This window comes from Betta splendens, chromosome 15 (assembly GCF_900634795.4).
Source record: "Betta splendens chromosome 15, fBetSpl5.4, whole genome shotgun sequence".
NCBI classification, from domain to species: domain Eukaryota; kingdom Metazoa; phylum Chordata; class Actinopteri; order Anabantiformes; family Osphronemidae; genus Betta; species Betta splendens.
The window spans coordinates 8060922-8075393 of NC_040895.2; the positions used below are offsets into that span (position 1 = coordinate 8060922).

At 41.6% G+C, this 14472-nt stretch overlaps 2 protein-coding genes across 2 annotated transcripts; one reads left to right on the forward strand and one right to left on the reverse strand.

Moving 5' to 3' along the window:
• Positions 1-3145: 3145 nt before the first annotated feature.
• On the reverse strand, positions 3146-7094 carry spast (spastin). The gene is made up of 17 exons (XM_029127037.3): positions 6954-7094; positions 6685-6859; positions 6517-6600; positions 6346-6429; positions 6105-6271; positions 5893-6026; positions 5711-5804; positions 5552-5626; positions 5380-5451; positions 5208-5283; positions 5004-5095; positions 4525-4604; positions 4408-4450; positions 4241-4320; positions 4082-4152; positions 3968-4008; positions 3146-3876 (listed from the first exon to the last, which is right to left on the reverse strand). The coding sequence occupies exons 2-17, from the start codon at positions 6800-6802 to the stop codon at positions 3751-3753; spliced, it is 1437 nt and encodes a 478-aa protein (XP_028982870.1). The 5' UTR covers positions 6803-6859; positions 6954-7094; the 3' UTR covers positions 3146-3750.
• An 865-nt stretch (positions 7095-7959) lies between these two features.
• On the forward strand, positions 7960-13673 carry memo1 (mediator of cell motility 1). Its single transcript, XM_029127038.3, has 9 exons — positions 7960-8434; positions 9682-9763; positions 9859-9927; positions 10097-10209; positions 10300-10411; positions 10827-10969; positions 11088-11164; positions 11256-11360; positions 11522-13673. Exons 1-9 carry the CDS (start codon positions 8374-8376, stop codon positions 11651-11653), a joined length of 894 nt encoding a protein of 297 aa, XP_028982871.1. The 5' UTR covers positions 7960-8373; the 3' UTR covers positions 11654-13673.
• The last annotated feature ends 799 nt before the right edge of the window (positions 13674-14472 follow it).

The following is a 14472-nucleotide window of genomic DNA, read 5'->3' on the forward strand; positions in this document are numbered from 1 at the left end:
ACTCTGACACCCCCCCGTTCACCGCGCGAAACCCCGTGTTTCGACACGTCCGCCTGAGTTCAAATTGAACACAAGAGCATCATCTGGAAGGGATATATGTCCACGCAGAAGAATGATAACGCCATTTTCCTCCATTTCAAGGTGTACAGTGTCGCTTATCCTTCCCACAAATCTTATCTGCTGCGTTGTCTGGAGGCTCCAATGGATATTAGACTGAAAACAGACATTGCTGGAGACGTGTTGACAAGCTGCATCGACTGGTGTCAGGTCTGGTACATCTGCACGGTGTCAAAGACGAGGATTTGGCTCCTGGTCACCTCGCGAAGGCTACTGAGATTAATGGCTTTGCAGGTCATGTGTAGACACGACAGTTTTTCCTCTGCTCCGTCCACCTCTGTCTTTTACGGCTCCGTGGCTGCAGGCTGAAGTGGGAGAGGAAAAAAAATCATTGGCTTAAACTTCATGCATTTCAAGACACGCAGGTGTAAGATAAAGCTGATATTATTAATCATTTATCCAAAACCCCTGTGGGCTGAAGTATAAAACTGTTTGAAATAGCTTGTTTGTAAGCTATTTCAGTGAGAGTGAGGTTGAGAAATCAGCTATTAAACAACAGCATTTAGCACAGATCCGTCTGTCTGCTGTCAGTCATTGTCATTGTAAACTCCTCCCACATTATTATGTGTTTATTTGGGCTCTTGATGCGTCAAAACAAATACGTACAAGTGTTCTCACATTTGTATTTGATCACACAGACAGCGGGTGGAACGATTGATTCATCTGATTAAAGTCATTTTTTATGCGTTTGCACGACCAAAAACTCATAAAATGGATAGTACATATTGAATTATTGAACTAAAACCAAGTGTTGGATTTAAATCTTATACTGTACCTCCATAATTTGACTTTTCATCATTGCCAGTCATCTAATTTTAAAACATTTCTTTAATTTGACACATAACAGTTTGCTGTTTTGCTAAAAACTCAAGTTGACCTACTGTAGCCTCAATAACCCCCCGACACACACACACACACACACACACACACACACACACACACACACACACACACACACACACACACACACACACACACACACAGCAAGATAAACAAATGAACTCATAACAGACACAGACTTCGCCATTGGATACAAGGTCAGACTCCCGTGAGGCAGAAAGATAAGACTCCCATGGTAACTCAGGAGATGTTTGGGGTGTGCTGCCCTGTGGAACAGTAGCAGCCAGTGCTGGAAAGTGAACGCACCCCAGCCCTGAAGGCGTTCCACTGTGTAAGCTCTGAACCACATCCTTAAACTCAGAGTCATAAAAAAGGGCCAAATCACACAGTTTGAAGGAAATCGCTTCCCATAAACAAAACCCAATCATGTCCATAAGAGTGCTACACATAGAGCTCTGGGGTTCTGCTTCATAATGTACAGCATAACGTCAGATTTGTAAACTTACGTCCACACATCCCAAGATTAATCTAATAAAGCGAGACACGTGCATTTACTGTAACGTCGCCCTCGCACTCGCACACTGTTTTCATAAAGGGCCTCTTGAAGAATCACCCAGTGTTTCCTCAGGCGCTCAGTGTGTTAAGTGTTATTCACTACAGGGTGGGCTGTTTCACTGGAGGTATCAAATGATCACCTATTCTGTTGTCCCCTGAGTGGCAGAGCATCAATGAGCCACTGTGGAGGTGGAAAGGGAAGCTGTCAATCACCTGCGAGGCCTGAACCGCCTCAGTCATGCTCTGTCTCCTGCCTGTTACCAGTTTTAAAGCCCATCGTGTACATACAGTGTGATAATTGCTTTTTTGCTATAATTACAGGATATTTCACGAGTAAGACTGCTGGTAACATGGTAGGTAATGGCTCATTATACCACCTGCAGGCACTTATTTCCTACTCAGACAAGGTGAAAGGTGAGGATGCTTGTTGACGGTGCTGAATGCACTCGTCGGAGAGTAAACACAGGAGAGGTGACGACTTCACCCGGAGCCCTAACACACTCTCCATTCCCGTCTGGCGTCATGAAAGAAGCTCTTCAGTCGTGACAAGTTCAAAACACACTCCAGCCAACGTCTCTCCCCTGAGGGAGCCAGAATAGTCCTACGGTAGGTGTGGCTGCAGCGCATGTGCAGATCCTCATCTCAGCTGGAAAAACTATTAATTGTGAAAAAATGTTTTTATTTGTAGAGTCTGTAAACATGTGCAGGAAGAAATGCTGCAGCCCCTGAGGATCATTAGGCACGAGTGAAACCATATGAGAGGCCTTCGGGAGAGTTGGACTCAAGTGGTTTGATTTTATTAAAGATCCCAGACTGAGCATGAATATTTCAGCTGAATCAGCTGTGGCCTGACAGCTGGTAACTGTGCACACGCCTGGTTATTACGCCTGCACACTAGATAGAGGCAGGTTCTGGTCTCATGTCCACACACACACACACACACACACACACACACACACACACACACACACACACACACACACACACACACACACACACACACACACACACACACGTGACAACGTGACATGTATGTATACAAATGCACCATCACGTCCGTCATTCATCATGGCAGGACACTTATTTTTGTTGGTAGGGATTTACTGCATTCCACACATCTGTGGTTGCAGGCAGGGATAAGGCTGCAACTTGAAGTCACAGGACATAATCCTGGAGTAGCGCAAAACAGGTCTGCAGCACCATCTACCTGCAAGACTGCAGCTTCAGTAAGGATAGGATACGACTTGCTTGAGCTCTTTAAGGTCTGTAGTAGATGGAATCACAAGACCTGCTTTAAATGTTATGCCTTTATAAAAATGTTTTTGAATTTCCACTGTAATAATGTTCATAAGAAAAAGCTTTTCTTTGTACAGTAGGGATGATTCAAAACCTTTTTTTTATTTTATTAAAAAGCTTTTAACCAGAAAATCTACTCGCTTATATTAAAAACTAATCCCTTTGTCAATAAAGCGTTTTGTTCTTCTTTCTGACTTATTATAAATAATCATACAAGTGATGACACATTTTGTTTTTCCCAGTAGAAAAATAACTTTAGTCGTCATCTGGGTTTAATACTGCAGCTAATATCTGATTTATTAAATAAGCAATCTGTCACTGAAGAAAACAAACAGCATTTCAAGAATGTTTTTATTGATGCATGAGAAAATTGGGAAGTCTTTACAGTTTTATGAAGCGCTTTGAATCTAAACACTGATGACTCCTCTGGGGGAAGACATATTTGTCTTGCACTGCAGTCCACTCCTGTCAATAACATCACGCATGTAGACATTAAGTGCTGTGGATTTATAATACACAATGGTTCAAACTTATAAATCTTTTTCCTCTAATCCTCATTCTTGCATGTGTACGAGCACAGAGAGCACTTGGTGATCAGCGCATCCGTACATCAGATTTCTCATGTGCAAAAACTACCTGAACCAGTGAGACTATCTATGTTGAGATTCACAGGACATTCTTAAGAATAAATAATATTTCAAGTAGTAAGACAATGTTAGAGAAGTAAAACAATACAATATAGAATCATGGTAACTAAGGAAACGTATAAACATCTCTACATTTTCCTTGTAAGGCTTTACCAAACTACAAAAGGTTTGCTTATTACTGTACTTGATGTCTTGTACCCGTAGAGGAGAAACAGATGCATCAGCTGGTGTTTTATTTTCACTTTCACTTCACTTTTTTTTTTTTTTTTTTACAACTGGTCATTAAAAGTACATTTCAAAAAGCTGTCGTGTCACCAAAGTCTTTGTTCCATTTGGTGTACATGCTGAGCGTGGCCGGGCTAACGCTGGGCTTAATGCGCTTCAGGGAATCCTCAAAGTCTTTCATCTTGATGTTACGCATCTGTGAATAGAAACAGGAACCTAATACTTTCACATAATGGTAATATGGTAATGTAATAGAGTTTCTGTGGTTCTGAGTACTTCCACCTCACCTCATTAACAGCCATACTGCGTACTTGGTCTGGCCCCAACTCTGTAACACAGATTCTATAATATCATTAAACCCATCATGAATGTGTATGAGCTATACAGCACAAAGGACGTACCTCTGATCGGGCCGAGTGCAGCGTCTTTGGCTAATGATGTGAGATCACTTCCTGAATATCCTTCAGTCATTCTGTCAATACATTTTCAAGAGTTAATACAAGTAATAATGATCTTCACGATGACCGTCAGCATTTGTAGCATCCAAATATAAAACTTACTTTGCAAGATGGGCCAGTTCGTTTTTGCTCAGTGGATTCCCATGCTTTCCCAAAAGATTTTTCAGCAGTGTAAATCTTGTCTGAAGGAACAATGTAATGACATGTAATATATATAACCAAAAACTGAAATTAATCACAGTTTTTTCCACAGGTTCCACAGCCAGTACCTCTGCATCTGGCAGCATCACATAAACTCTTTTTGCAAAGCGTCTGTAAGATAGACAGGAGATAATGAGTTTTGCATAGGGAGTAATAAGACTGTATTTATACTGTGCATCATGTACCTTAGTACTGCTTCATCAAGCTCCTGAGGTCTGTTGGTTGCTCCCATTACAAGCACCCTGTCGTCTCCTCCTGACTGTACCTGAAAAGAAAAACATTCAGAGCCAACAAAAAAATTGAGACTTTATTAATTATTACTAACTGTATTGTAATCATCACAGATTAGCCATAAACTCTAGAGATAAAGATTAAAAAAACCCAGCAAGCCTCTGGTTGCCATGGATACCAAAGGACACTGCAGGCGTCACTGTGGGCCCCATTCCTTACGTGTTATAAGTGCACTTTGTGGAATGTCATGCATTTAAAATGTTTTTGTTGTGCATCATAAGGTTTACAGAGAACTGTCAGCGAACTACTGCTGAAAACTATTTACAACCTACATGGCATTTCTGTTTTTGTACATCATGCTCCTCTACTCAAATGCGGTGTTGAACAGTGACATAAACACTCTACAGTCTGACTCTATGTCAGAAGCTCGTACCCCATCAAACTCGATGAGGAACTCTGTTTTCAAGCGGCGAGATGCATCATGTTCCCCCTCCCTCCTCTCACAAAGCAGGCTGTCCACTTCATCTGAGTGGTAAACAAAGAGGCAATGTGCTTTTATTGGTAGAAATACTGATGTTGACCAAAAGCTGATGCGAAAAAATGCTATTCTATATATGTAAAAAATAATAGTACAAACCAATAAAGATGACAGAGGGCTGCAATTCTCTGGCAACAGCAAAAAGTGCTCTGACAAGCTTCTCACCTTCCCCCACCTGTAATGAAGATGGCAGGAGACGTAAAGCAACTAAATATAAAGTAATGTTACAGTAACAGCTACCAGAGAAAATGTAGTAACATTGTTTTCTTACATATTTAGAGGTCAAACTGGCAGCGCTGATGTTGAAGAAAGTGGCATTTGACTCTGCTGCGACTGCTTTGGCCTTGTAAAAGGAAGTAGAGACATGTTTAAAGAGATAACACCAGGGCACTGTCACAGAATCCACAACCTTTCGTCTGTGTTAGAATTAACAGCTCACTTACCAGCATGGTTTTCCCATTTCCGGGAGGGCCAAACAAAAGCAAACCCCGTGCTGGTGCTCGTAGACCCGTGAAGAGCTACACAGCAAAAATGTCAACACGAAATCAATTGGAAAAGCCCAAACTGTCGTAAACAGTAACTAAATATTTCTAAGCACTCACCTCTGGTCTTAAAGCAGGAAGGATGACGATCTCCTGGAGTGCTTGCTTGGCCAGATTCTGTCCTGCAATGTCCTCAAAGGATACAGATGCTCCACTGTGTTGAACAGAATGAGCTACTGTTTAAAATTTGCATGTGCACGACAGCAGTGATTTTACAGAAGCAGTTTTTCCCCTCTAAATACCTGTCAACGATTTCATTCATAATCAAGTTGGCCAGTTTGCTGTCCACATTCTTAAAGTTCTTCATATCCCTCTTCGGTGGCTGTTTCGCAGCTGGAGGTCTTCCGTTTTGGGCTCTTCCCACCCGAGGGGTCGTCTTGGTGGGAGCACACATATCCACAAAGCATTAAACACTATTAGAGGCGTGCGTTATTGAATATTATAGAAAAAGTACCTTTGGATCTGTGGGTCTAGGTGTGAATCTAGATGTAGTGGAGGGTCTGATGTTTGCGGCCACGCCACGCACAGCCGGCTGGCTTTTAGGAACGGGCTTCGCTTGTGGTACAAACTGATTCGAGGGCTTCTGGGGATCACTCCTCCTTTTAGACGCCAGCGTCGTCTCTGTAAACAACAGTATTGCTTTGCAACTTCAATGACTGCTCATTGATGAATGGAAAGGCACAGATGACACCCACCTAACAGTGCAAGCCTGTCTTTTGCCATGGTGAGATTGTTGACCATTTTGTCCTGAAGTCTCTTTGCTCGCTCATATTGATCCCCTGCAGCCAAGATGCGGCGGTGTTAGGCTAAAGCATGTCAACAATTCTCATAGTGACGTCAAGACGTGTATGCATGAGTCACATTACCTCTTCCCGTGATCTCCACAGTAATACCCCTTTCAAGTTCAGCGATCCCTTTCTTGTACCACTGCACCGCTTCCTCTTTTTCTCCTGCCGTCACAAACAGGGGTTTGTTACAAGCTGTCCCACGCCACAAGACATTAGCTTGATAGCTCTTAAACACAACTCACAAACCTGTATCGTCTTCGTCGATCCGTAGTGCCTTCGATATATACTCAAACGCCTGCTTGTGATAGCTTTTGATAACTTCACAGCTGTCTTTGCCTTTACTTGGGTTTATTTTGGCCGACATTACCTCTCACGTTTACGATCCTGGCTCCCTGTCCTCAGTTGTAACTGGAGTTAGTCACTAGTCAAAGAGAATATATGGGATTTCGGCTTTTAAATTGCATTTACAATAAGCTCTATGTGCAGTATGAGAGTCATAAAACAACATTTTTTACCACGTAATTCACAGAATTATTGGTATCATCGCTACATAAATATTTTCAAAGCTAGCTTCCGCTTCCCCCGTGTGTACGCTTGCTAGCAGTCCCGAAGAGTCCCCGCCTTCCCGTTCTGTAGCTGTGTAGAAAACAAAGACGCAACTTCCTTGTGGATTTTCAGAAAAAAGGTCGGCGTGAGTCACATTTGGTGTAGCCGCGTTCATTTTTAGTGTCGGGGTTGTATAACACACCTGAGCCAAGGCTTGCCTTTTGGTCTGCATGATGTACAATAATTTAAACCGTACACAACACAAACCTGAGGGTTACATATTATAGGCGGAAATGAACATGACCCACATGAAATATTTAGCTAAAGGGCTAGACTTTTATTTTGATGGTAAAACAGGAAGAATTGATTTTAGGTTATTACCTTTGTACAATTGGATTAGTGGAATTACACAGTGTGGGTTTTTGGGTAACTGAGCAGGCCTAGCTCTCAGATACGATAGATATACAGTAGAAAGATGATAGATATCTCAGAAAGTAACTGAAAAGACATAAGGCCGTTTAATATATGTATTTATTTAATAGGGCAAAGTAACTACAGAGAAAAGTCAAAACTCAAGAATATTTGAGAAGTGAACTAGGTTAGATAGTAATAATTCTGATATAAATACAGAATATAGCCTACCTTAAGAGAGAGACTACGTTAAGAGAACAAATTTAACAAACTGCAGATGGTGCAATAACTTTCCAATAAAGCTGACTAGAAAGCCAGTGGAGCAAGTCACATAAGATGGGTGATGATGTTTTAAAGATAATTTTAATAATATCAAACAACTTTTAATATGAGGCACAAGCATCACTTTGTATCCGCTCACCTTACGGGCAGAGCAATTCTATAACCAAACAATTGCTTGAAAAACGGCCACGCCTTACAAACTTTTTAACCAATCACACAACGATGGTCAATTCCTGCAACCAATGAGAATGCTTTTGCGTCACCGTGATGACATCTCAGAGACACCACTTACCTGGCTTGACTGACAACCAGTAATCCACACTTTCCGACGGTGACAGCTCTTGGTTTTGTTATTGCTCTTCTTATAGTTCTATATTGGCACAGCACAGATCTTTTATGTTCCGTGCCTTTCCAAATTTCCATGTTTATTTTACTAGATTGTCCAAGAACGTGACGTTAGCTGCTCTGTGTGGCTAACTTATTAACCGGTAACAACACAACGGCCAGCTGACGGGAGCACGGAGCTGTTAGCCTATTAGCTTAGCCGTCTTTCCAGTTCAAGTACCCTTTGTCTCTACAACCAAGTTAGCTAATCGTAACAAGCGTTGTTTCTCCTCCAAACGCTGGCTTTTGCTCTTTTATTGTTTTCACCTGACAAGAGTTAAGAAAACCAAGATAGGCGGCTTGGGAACCAAGATGTCGAACCGAGTGGTGTGCAGAGAAGCAAGTCACGCCGGGAGCTGGTACTCTGCTTCGGGTAACTGTCAACACAGCACCGTTCGCGTTAGCACACTGCGTTACCTGCCTTGTTTCCATTACGATGTTTAAATTGATTGGTTGGGAGTTTTATTTTGAACAGCTCTTGTTATCTTGAGGGCGAAAAAAAGGCTAAACGTGTGTCTTGCTACGGCAGATGACGACAGCTAACGTTCGGGCTGTACCGCTAATCCATCTGATGGAAACTCTGCACGCTAACCTTTAGCAGGCATTTACCGATTCATCTGCTATGGTCCATGGTTCTTTTGCGCTTATGCAGCACTTGTTTTTCAGATGGTGGATTAGCACGTTTCCAATAAAACCGACCTCTGCCGCTCAGCTTGTTGACGAGCGATCACAGTTTCCAACTCACCAGTGGCTAACTCGGCTAATATTGCTGAACTTCCCCGGCCTACCTGATATCTGACTGGGTTAGACATCTCTCGAAACAGCCTGTCCGCAAATATTTTAACCTAAACTGCTACGATTGCCGTAGTGTAGTTAGTGTCGGGCCCCGAGTGACAGAAATAACGGCACAAATACCACAGCGTGAAACAAAGGACTGGGCAGGGCAAAAAAAAATTAAAGGTTCATGTAGCACCCCTTCCCCCATTTCACTCGCTAGTCACTGGCTGCAAGTCTGCCTGTTTATCGTTCCAAGCTTGCTTTACTTCATTGTTCGTAATGACAGATTTCCGCCATACGCGTAAAACAGCATATGTCTCGCATGGAAACAGAACCTGCAAGATACACTAGAGCTAGCGGTAATCCACCCTGATCCCGTGTTTTCCAAATTGTACTAATGATGTTCATTATTTGTTTTTCCTGCAGAATCGTTCATCTGCCTGTTGTTGTCAGTGCCAAACATTCACATATAAATTAGCCATGAAAAGGTTTCTTCTAAGGTCCAACATCTTATAAATCATGAACAACTGTCCAACATCTTGCAGACAGCTTATTATCTATACACAATACATTTTAGATTTATTAAATCTCATGCTGCTTCATCTCAGTTACTCATCTAATATTATATAACACTTACTATACTTCCGCATCAGGTAGATCTGACCCTGAGTGTGTCCTTCATTTGGCATCTTAGTTATATATTGATGCAAAAACGCTCTCTTTGCTCCCATCTCTTGATGGAATCCTTTTTAGAGTTATTTGTTGGCAGGAAACATTGTGGGTTGCTAGATTCCTTTTCCTCCAGTTGTTTGCTTACTCATCATGTGTATTCTACATGTCCAGGGTCCCAGCTGAACGCACAACTAGAAGGCTGGCTGTCCCAAGCTCAATCCACAATCAGACCTGCTAGAGCCATCATAGCACCGTAAGCACACATTGACATGCAGAAAGAAAAAATCATTTGAACAAGTAGTGTCTGTGGCGATGGCTCGTTCTAACTCAGCATGTTTCCATTTGCAGGCATGCTGGATATACCTACTGTGGTGCTTGTGCAGCACATGCCTACAAGCAGGTTGATCCCTCTATTACGTAAGTCATTGGGTTTTCTGCCTACAGTATATAGGACATATTTCCTAGAATTGTTTCTTATCTTACTCAAGCCCCTCAGGGTGAACAGATGTTAGTTATTATAACAGTATGGTTGTATGGTTTTGCTTGGCAAAGAATGTCAGGGAGATAATAGGAAATTGTCCTTCAGTCGTAGGGTTTTCATCCTGGGTCCTTCACACCACGTGCCCCTCTCTCGCTGTGCCCTGTCACCTGCAGACATCTATAGAACGCCTCTGTATGACCTGAGAATTGACCAGAAGGGTATTTACTGTTTTTACACAGGACCTACTCAGTAGACAAGCTATATGATAATATGCACAAATCAAAGTTAAATCCACCTCTGTTTTACAGTTTATGCTGACCTCTGGAAAACTGGGTTGTTTGAGCGAATGACTCTGCAGACAGATGAAGATGAGCACAGTATTGAAATGCATTTGCCTTACACTGCTAAAGCCATGGAGAGGTACTGCACATTGAAGCACACACATTGAACTAAAGGACAAACACAAGAAAGATCTATCGACTACGACTCATAAAACCAAACCAGAGGAGCTTTTAGTTTTAATGCTGATATTCGTTGTTTGCATTCTTTGTATATTCTCTAAAGCAGAAACTCAATAGTGGATGAAAAGTATTGTAAGCATCATTGATATAGCTGTCTGTTATGATGCAGGAATCAAACATTTCTTGGTTGAGATAAAGCAGGGATTAGGATGTAGGAAATAAACACATACATCTGTAGTGCAGGCCAACAAGAAAGCTAAATTAGGATTATTTATTTATTAATCTTTGCTTCCTTTGAACTGTATAAACGCAGATTATATTTTTAATGTGCATGTATTGACCAAAGGCGTTAATTGAATTATGTGCTGTTGCAGCCACAAAGATGAGTTTAGCATTGTTCCTGTCCTGGTGGGAGCGCTGAGTGAATCCAAGGAACAGGAATATGGGAAGCTACTCAGCAAGTATCTGGCAGACCCCACCAACCTATTCATTATCTCATCTGACTTCTGCCACTGGGGTAGGTACTAACAGCAGAAAACAATGAAGCTAACACATTATCTTTGATTATTTGGTTAATAAAAGTAAAAATCCAGGATCGTGTTCTTTTTTGTATTGATGCCCATTTTCCGCTTCAGGTCAACGGTTCCGTTACACATACTATGATGAATCTCAAGGAGAGATCTACAGGTCTATCGAGCATCTTGATAAAATGGTAAGTACAGGTACAAACATGTACATAAACATGAATGTCACAGTGAGCCAGATTCATAAAAGTCATAAGTTTTTTTTGTCTGCTTTTAAAGGGGATGAGCATTATAGAGCAGCTGGATCCCATGTCTTTCACCAACTACTTGAAAAAGTATCGTAACACGATTTGTGGGCGTCACCCGATTGGAGTGCTGCTAAATGTAAGTAGCACAGACCAGTCCAGCCTCTGGCTTGATGCGGTTGGTAGATACAGCAGGCGCTGCGTGGTGTGGTGCCTAAGCTCTGATTGGACAACCAGTTATACAGCATGCTCCAGATTTAAATATGAATGAATCACTATGTGTGTTGTGCTGTTTTGCAGGCTGTGGCTGAGCTAAGAAAGTCTGGTTTAGAAATGAACTTCACGTTCCTGAACTATGCTCAGTCAAGTGAGTGCAGGAACTGGCAGGACAGCTCTGTGAGTTACGCTGCCGGGGCGCTCGTCGTTCATTGAGGTCGACCTCTGCGGGGGCCGCCGCAGCGCTGCTGTCCTTCCCTTACTGTCTATCGCCATAACCCGACCCAGATCCTCTCTCTCTCTACCCATCCCCACCTACGCCCACTATTTGCAGGAAGGACCTAAACAGTCAAAGCCAATACCGTCTTCTTTCTCTGTCTCTCCCTCAGCTCTCCTTTACCCTCTTCTCAGTTTGAAGTGTGTCAGAGCCTGTGTAGGAGCTAAAACACAGAAAGAGTGCATATTATATTATTATATTTGTCTTGAAGTTGGAGCTGGAAGCGAGGAGTCTTATTTCAGGTTTTGCAAGGACTGCAGTTGTTCTCAGTCCTTTTGTTTGTTCTCCTGACAGATGCTAGATTTTATTTGTAAAAAAAATTCAATCTTTACATTTGGACGCCTGCCGATCTGTCATGTGACTTGGAAAAGGAAGGAAAATATAAAAATGCAGATCCTAAAGGAGAATATTCAAATGTTGCCAGATGGAAATGAAGTGAGTGTTCTGACCGACTGCTCCACATCCGTTGTAGTTGCTAACAAAGGGCTGCACCCAACACAGTTCACTAACCCCCTGCACAAAGCCAAAAACATAATTTCTCTCACATTTGTTTATTAATCCTATTTTACTCTTATTTTCTTTGACTTTATTAGATGTGGTTGTATTTACTCATGTAGTGTGTAGATTTGAATTAAAGCAGTGTTGTCTGTTAAGGCCAACAACATAGTTTACCAGTTAAAGTAGTCGTAGTGTACTGCACCCAGCAGTCGATGCAGCATAGAAGAGTCGAGCACAAAAGTCTTTTGTTCGTTTTTTTTTCTATCAAAGCTTTTCTTTTAGTGAGCTGCTGCTCTACCTGTTCACCGGGTCGTGAATAACACTTCTTGTTACTGTGTTTATTTGAACATGCCAAAAGGTGTTGATAAGATTTCATCTTTATCTTTGTTTTTTAGCTTTGCCTTTTCAGTTTTGCTGCACCTACACTTTGGCGTAGTAATTAGAAATGCTGGCTAGATCCAGTATTAGGAGGGTCCTGGTTTTAAGACCAGGTCTACATAATAATGGTCTGTTATAGGGTTTAACAATCGACTCAGAATGGTGGCGCGTTCTATGCTGCGTTCTTTATTTTGTTGGATTTGAGTCTATAAAGACACGTAATTTCTATATAAATAAATACTATCTCCTCCAATGTTCACGTGTAAACAGGCCGCAAACCTCACTGCAAAATTAGCTGATTAATTGAGGCAATGCAGACGTGGAGTGACGGTGTGATACAAGCAGTGCTCGGCGTGTGCTGCAAACATCGATGGGTATTTGCTGCTAATATGAAACGACGCAGTCCAACGTTTCCTCCTGTTATCACACTTGGCAATTAAGCTACGATATCTCCATGAGGCAACTGGGCACAAACCCGAAAGCTTAATCCCCAGACTCTCTGGACCTCTGACTAATTTAAGGGAATCTAGTAAAGCATGACACACTGTGCTATTGTGCCTTTTCTCACTGTTGCACATATACATATATGGCGTGTTCTTTTCTTATTTTAGAATGTTTCTGTTTGTTTTAGAAGGTTTCTTTTTCCTTGTACCTTCCCTCTCGACTCGTGCCCAGAAGTGTGTCCAGCTGACCCAGCACTCCAGGGGTGTGAGACCTGCCCCACACATGCGTTGGTCTAAAATGGCACCAACTGTTATCTCCTTTCTCCAGCAGGGAGTGGTGTTCTGTCTTCTTCACCTCACCTTATTCCTCTAGAGAGAGAGAGACAAAGGCTGAACCTCAACACTGTTCATTTTATGTTTATGGATCTTTGTTTATCTTTCAGAAATGTTTTTTTGTAATATTATTTTATTCTTGATTAGAGAATGGAAACTTAACATCACAAACCTAAAGTATACTACTTAACTACTCCCTGAATGGAGTTTTTTTAATCTCAGGTTCCACTGACAAAGCATCCCAAAAGGCTCTTCAGATGAAGCTGAGGTTTCATGTTACAAAATAAGTAAAATGTACTGAAAAGCACGTCTGCTCTGGTCTCTTGTTATTCACATATTTTGCATTTACAACCTCTATTTCCAACAATGTGTTTGTTTTTCTTGCCTTTAGTGACAAATATTTCATTTACATGCATTTGCACAATGATTTAGATTTTAATAACTTATCATACTCTTTAAGATTGGAAGTTGTGAAGTGAGTTTCAGGGAACACACTTTGTCATTCTGTGGTTCTGCCACCTGTTGCCAGCACATTAGCAGTAGACGTCCTGGGCTGGTGCAGATGTAAACCCACATCCCCAGTAGAGGGAGCCAGTGGTTGGAGGAACGTAATAGAATTGAAATCATTATTCCCTCATTTCAAATAACTAAAGGCCTTCCAGATACCAATATATATGCATTTAGTATATAGTCTAAAGTATGCTGTGGACTTACAACAATGATTGAACAAACCCTGAAAAATGTTTCGTTTTCAGTTGACCTTTTCAAACTCATTAGTGAGTTCTCAGGTCGTTGTTTGTGCTTTTATTGCGACATTCTGAGAATGTTTGTAATGTTTACTTTACCTCATGACTATCAGTTAAGTTAGGTTATGGGTCAGTACTCACTTTATTGTCAATAGTGCGTTGATACTGACAACATCCAAAGAGTGAAAGAGCACGTCGAATTAACAGAATCAATGCTAAGCCTCCTTTTTATTGTCTTTGGCGCAGCCAGCATTTTTTGCCATGACAGCTTCATGTTTGACCTTCATGCATGACCTTCTCTCAGTCAATCAGTCAGTCATTATTCTTGAGCAAGTTTAGAGTGACGTTACATATCATCTA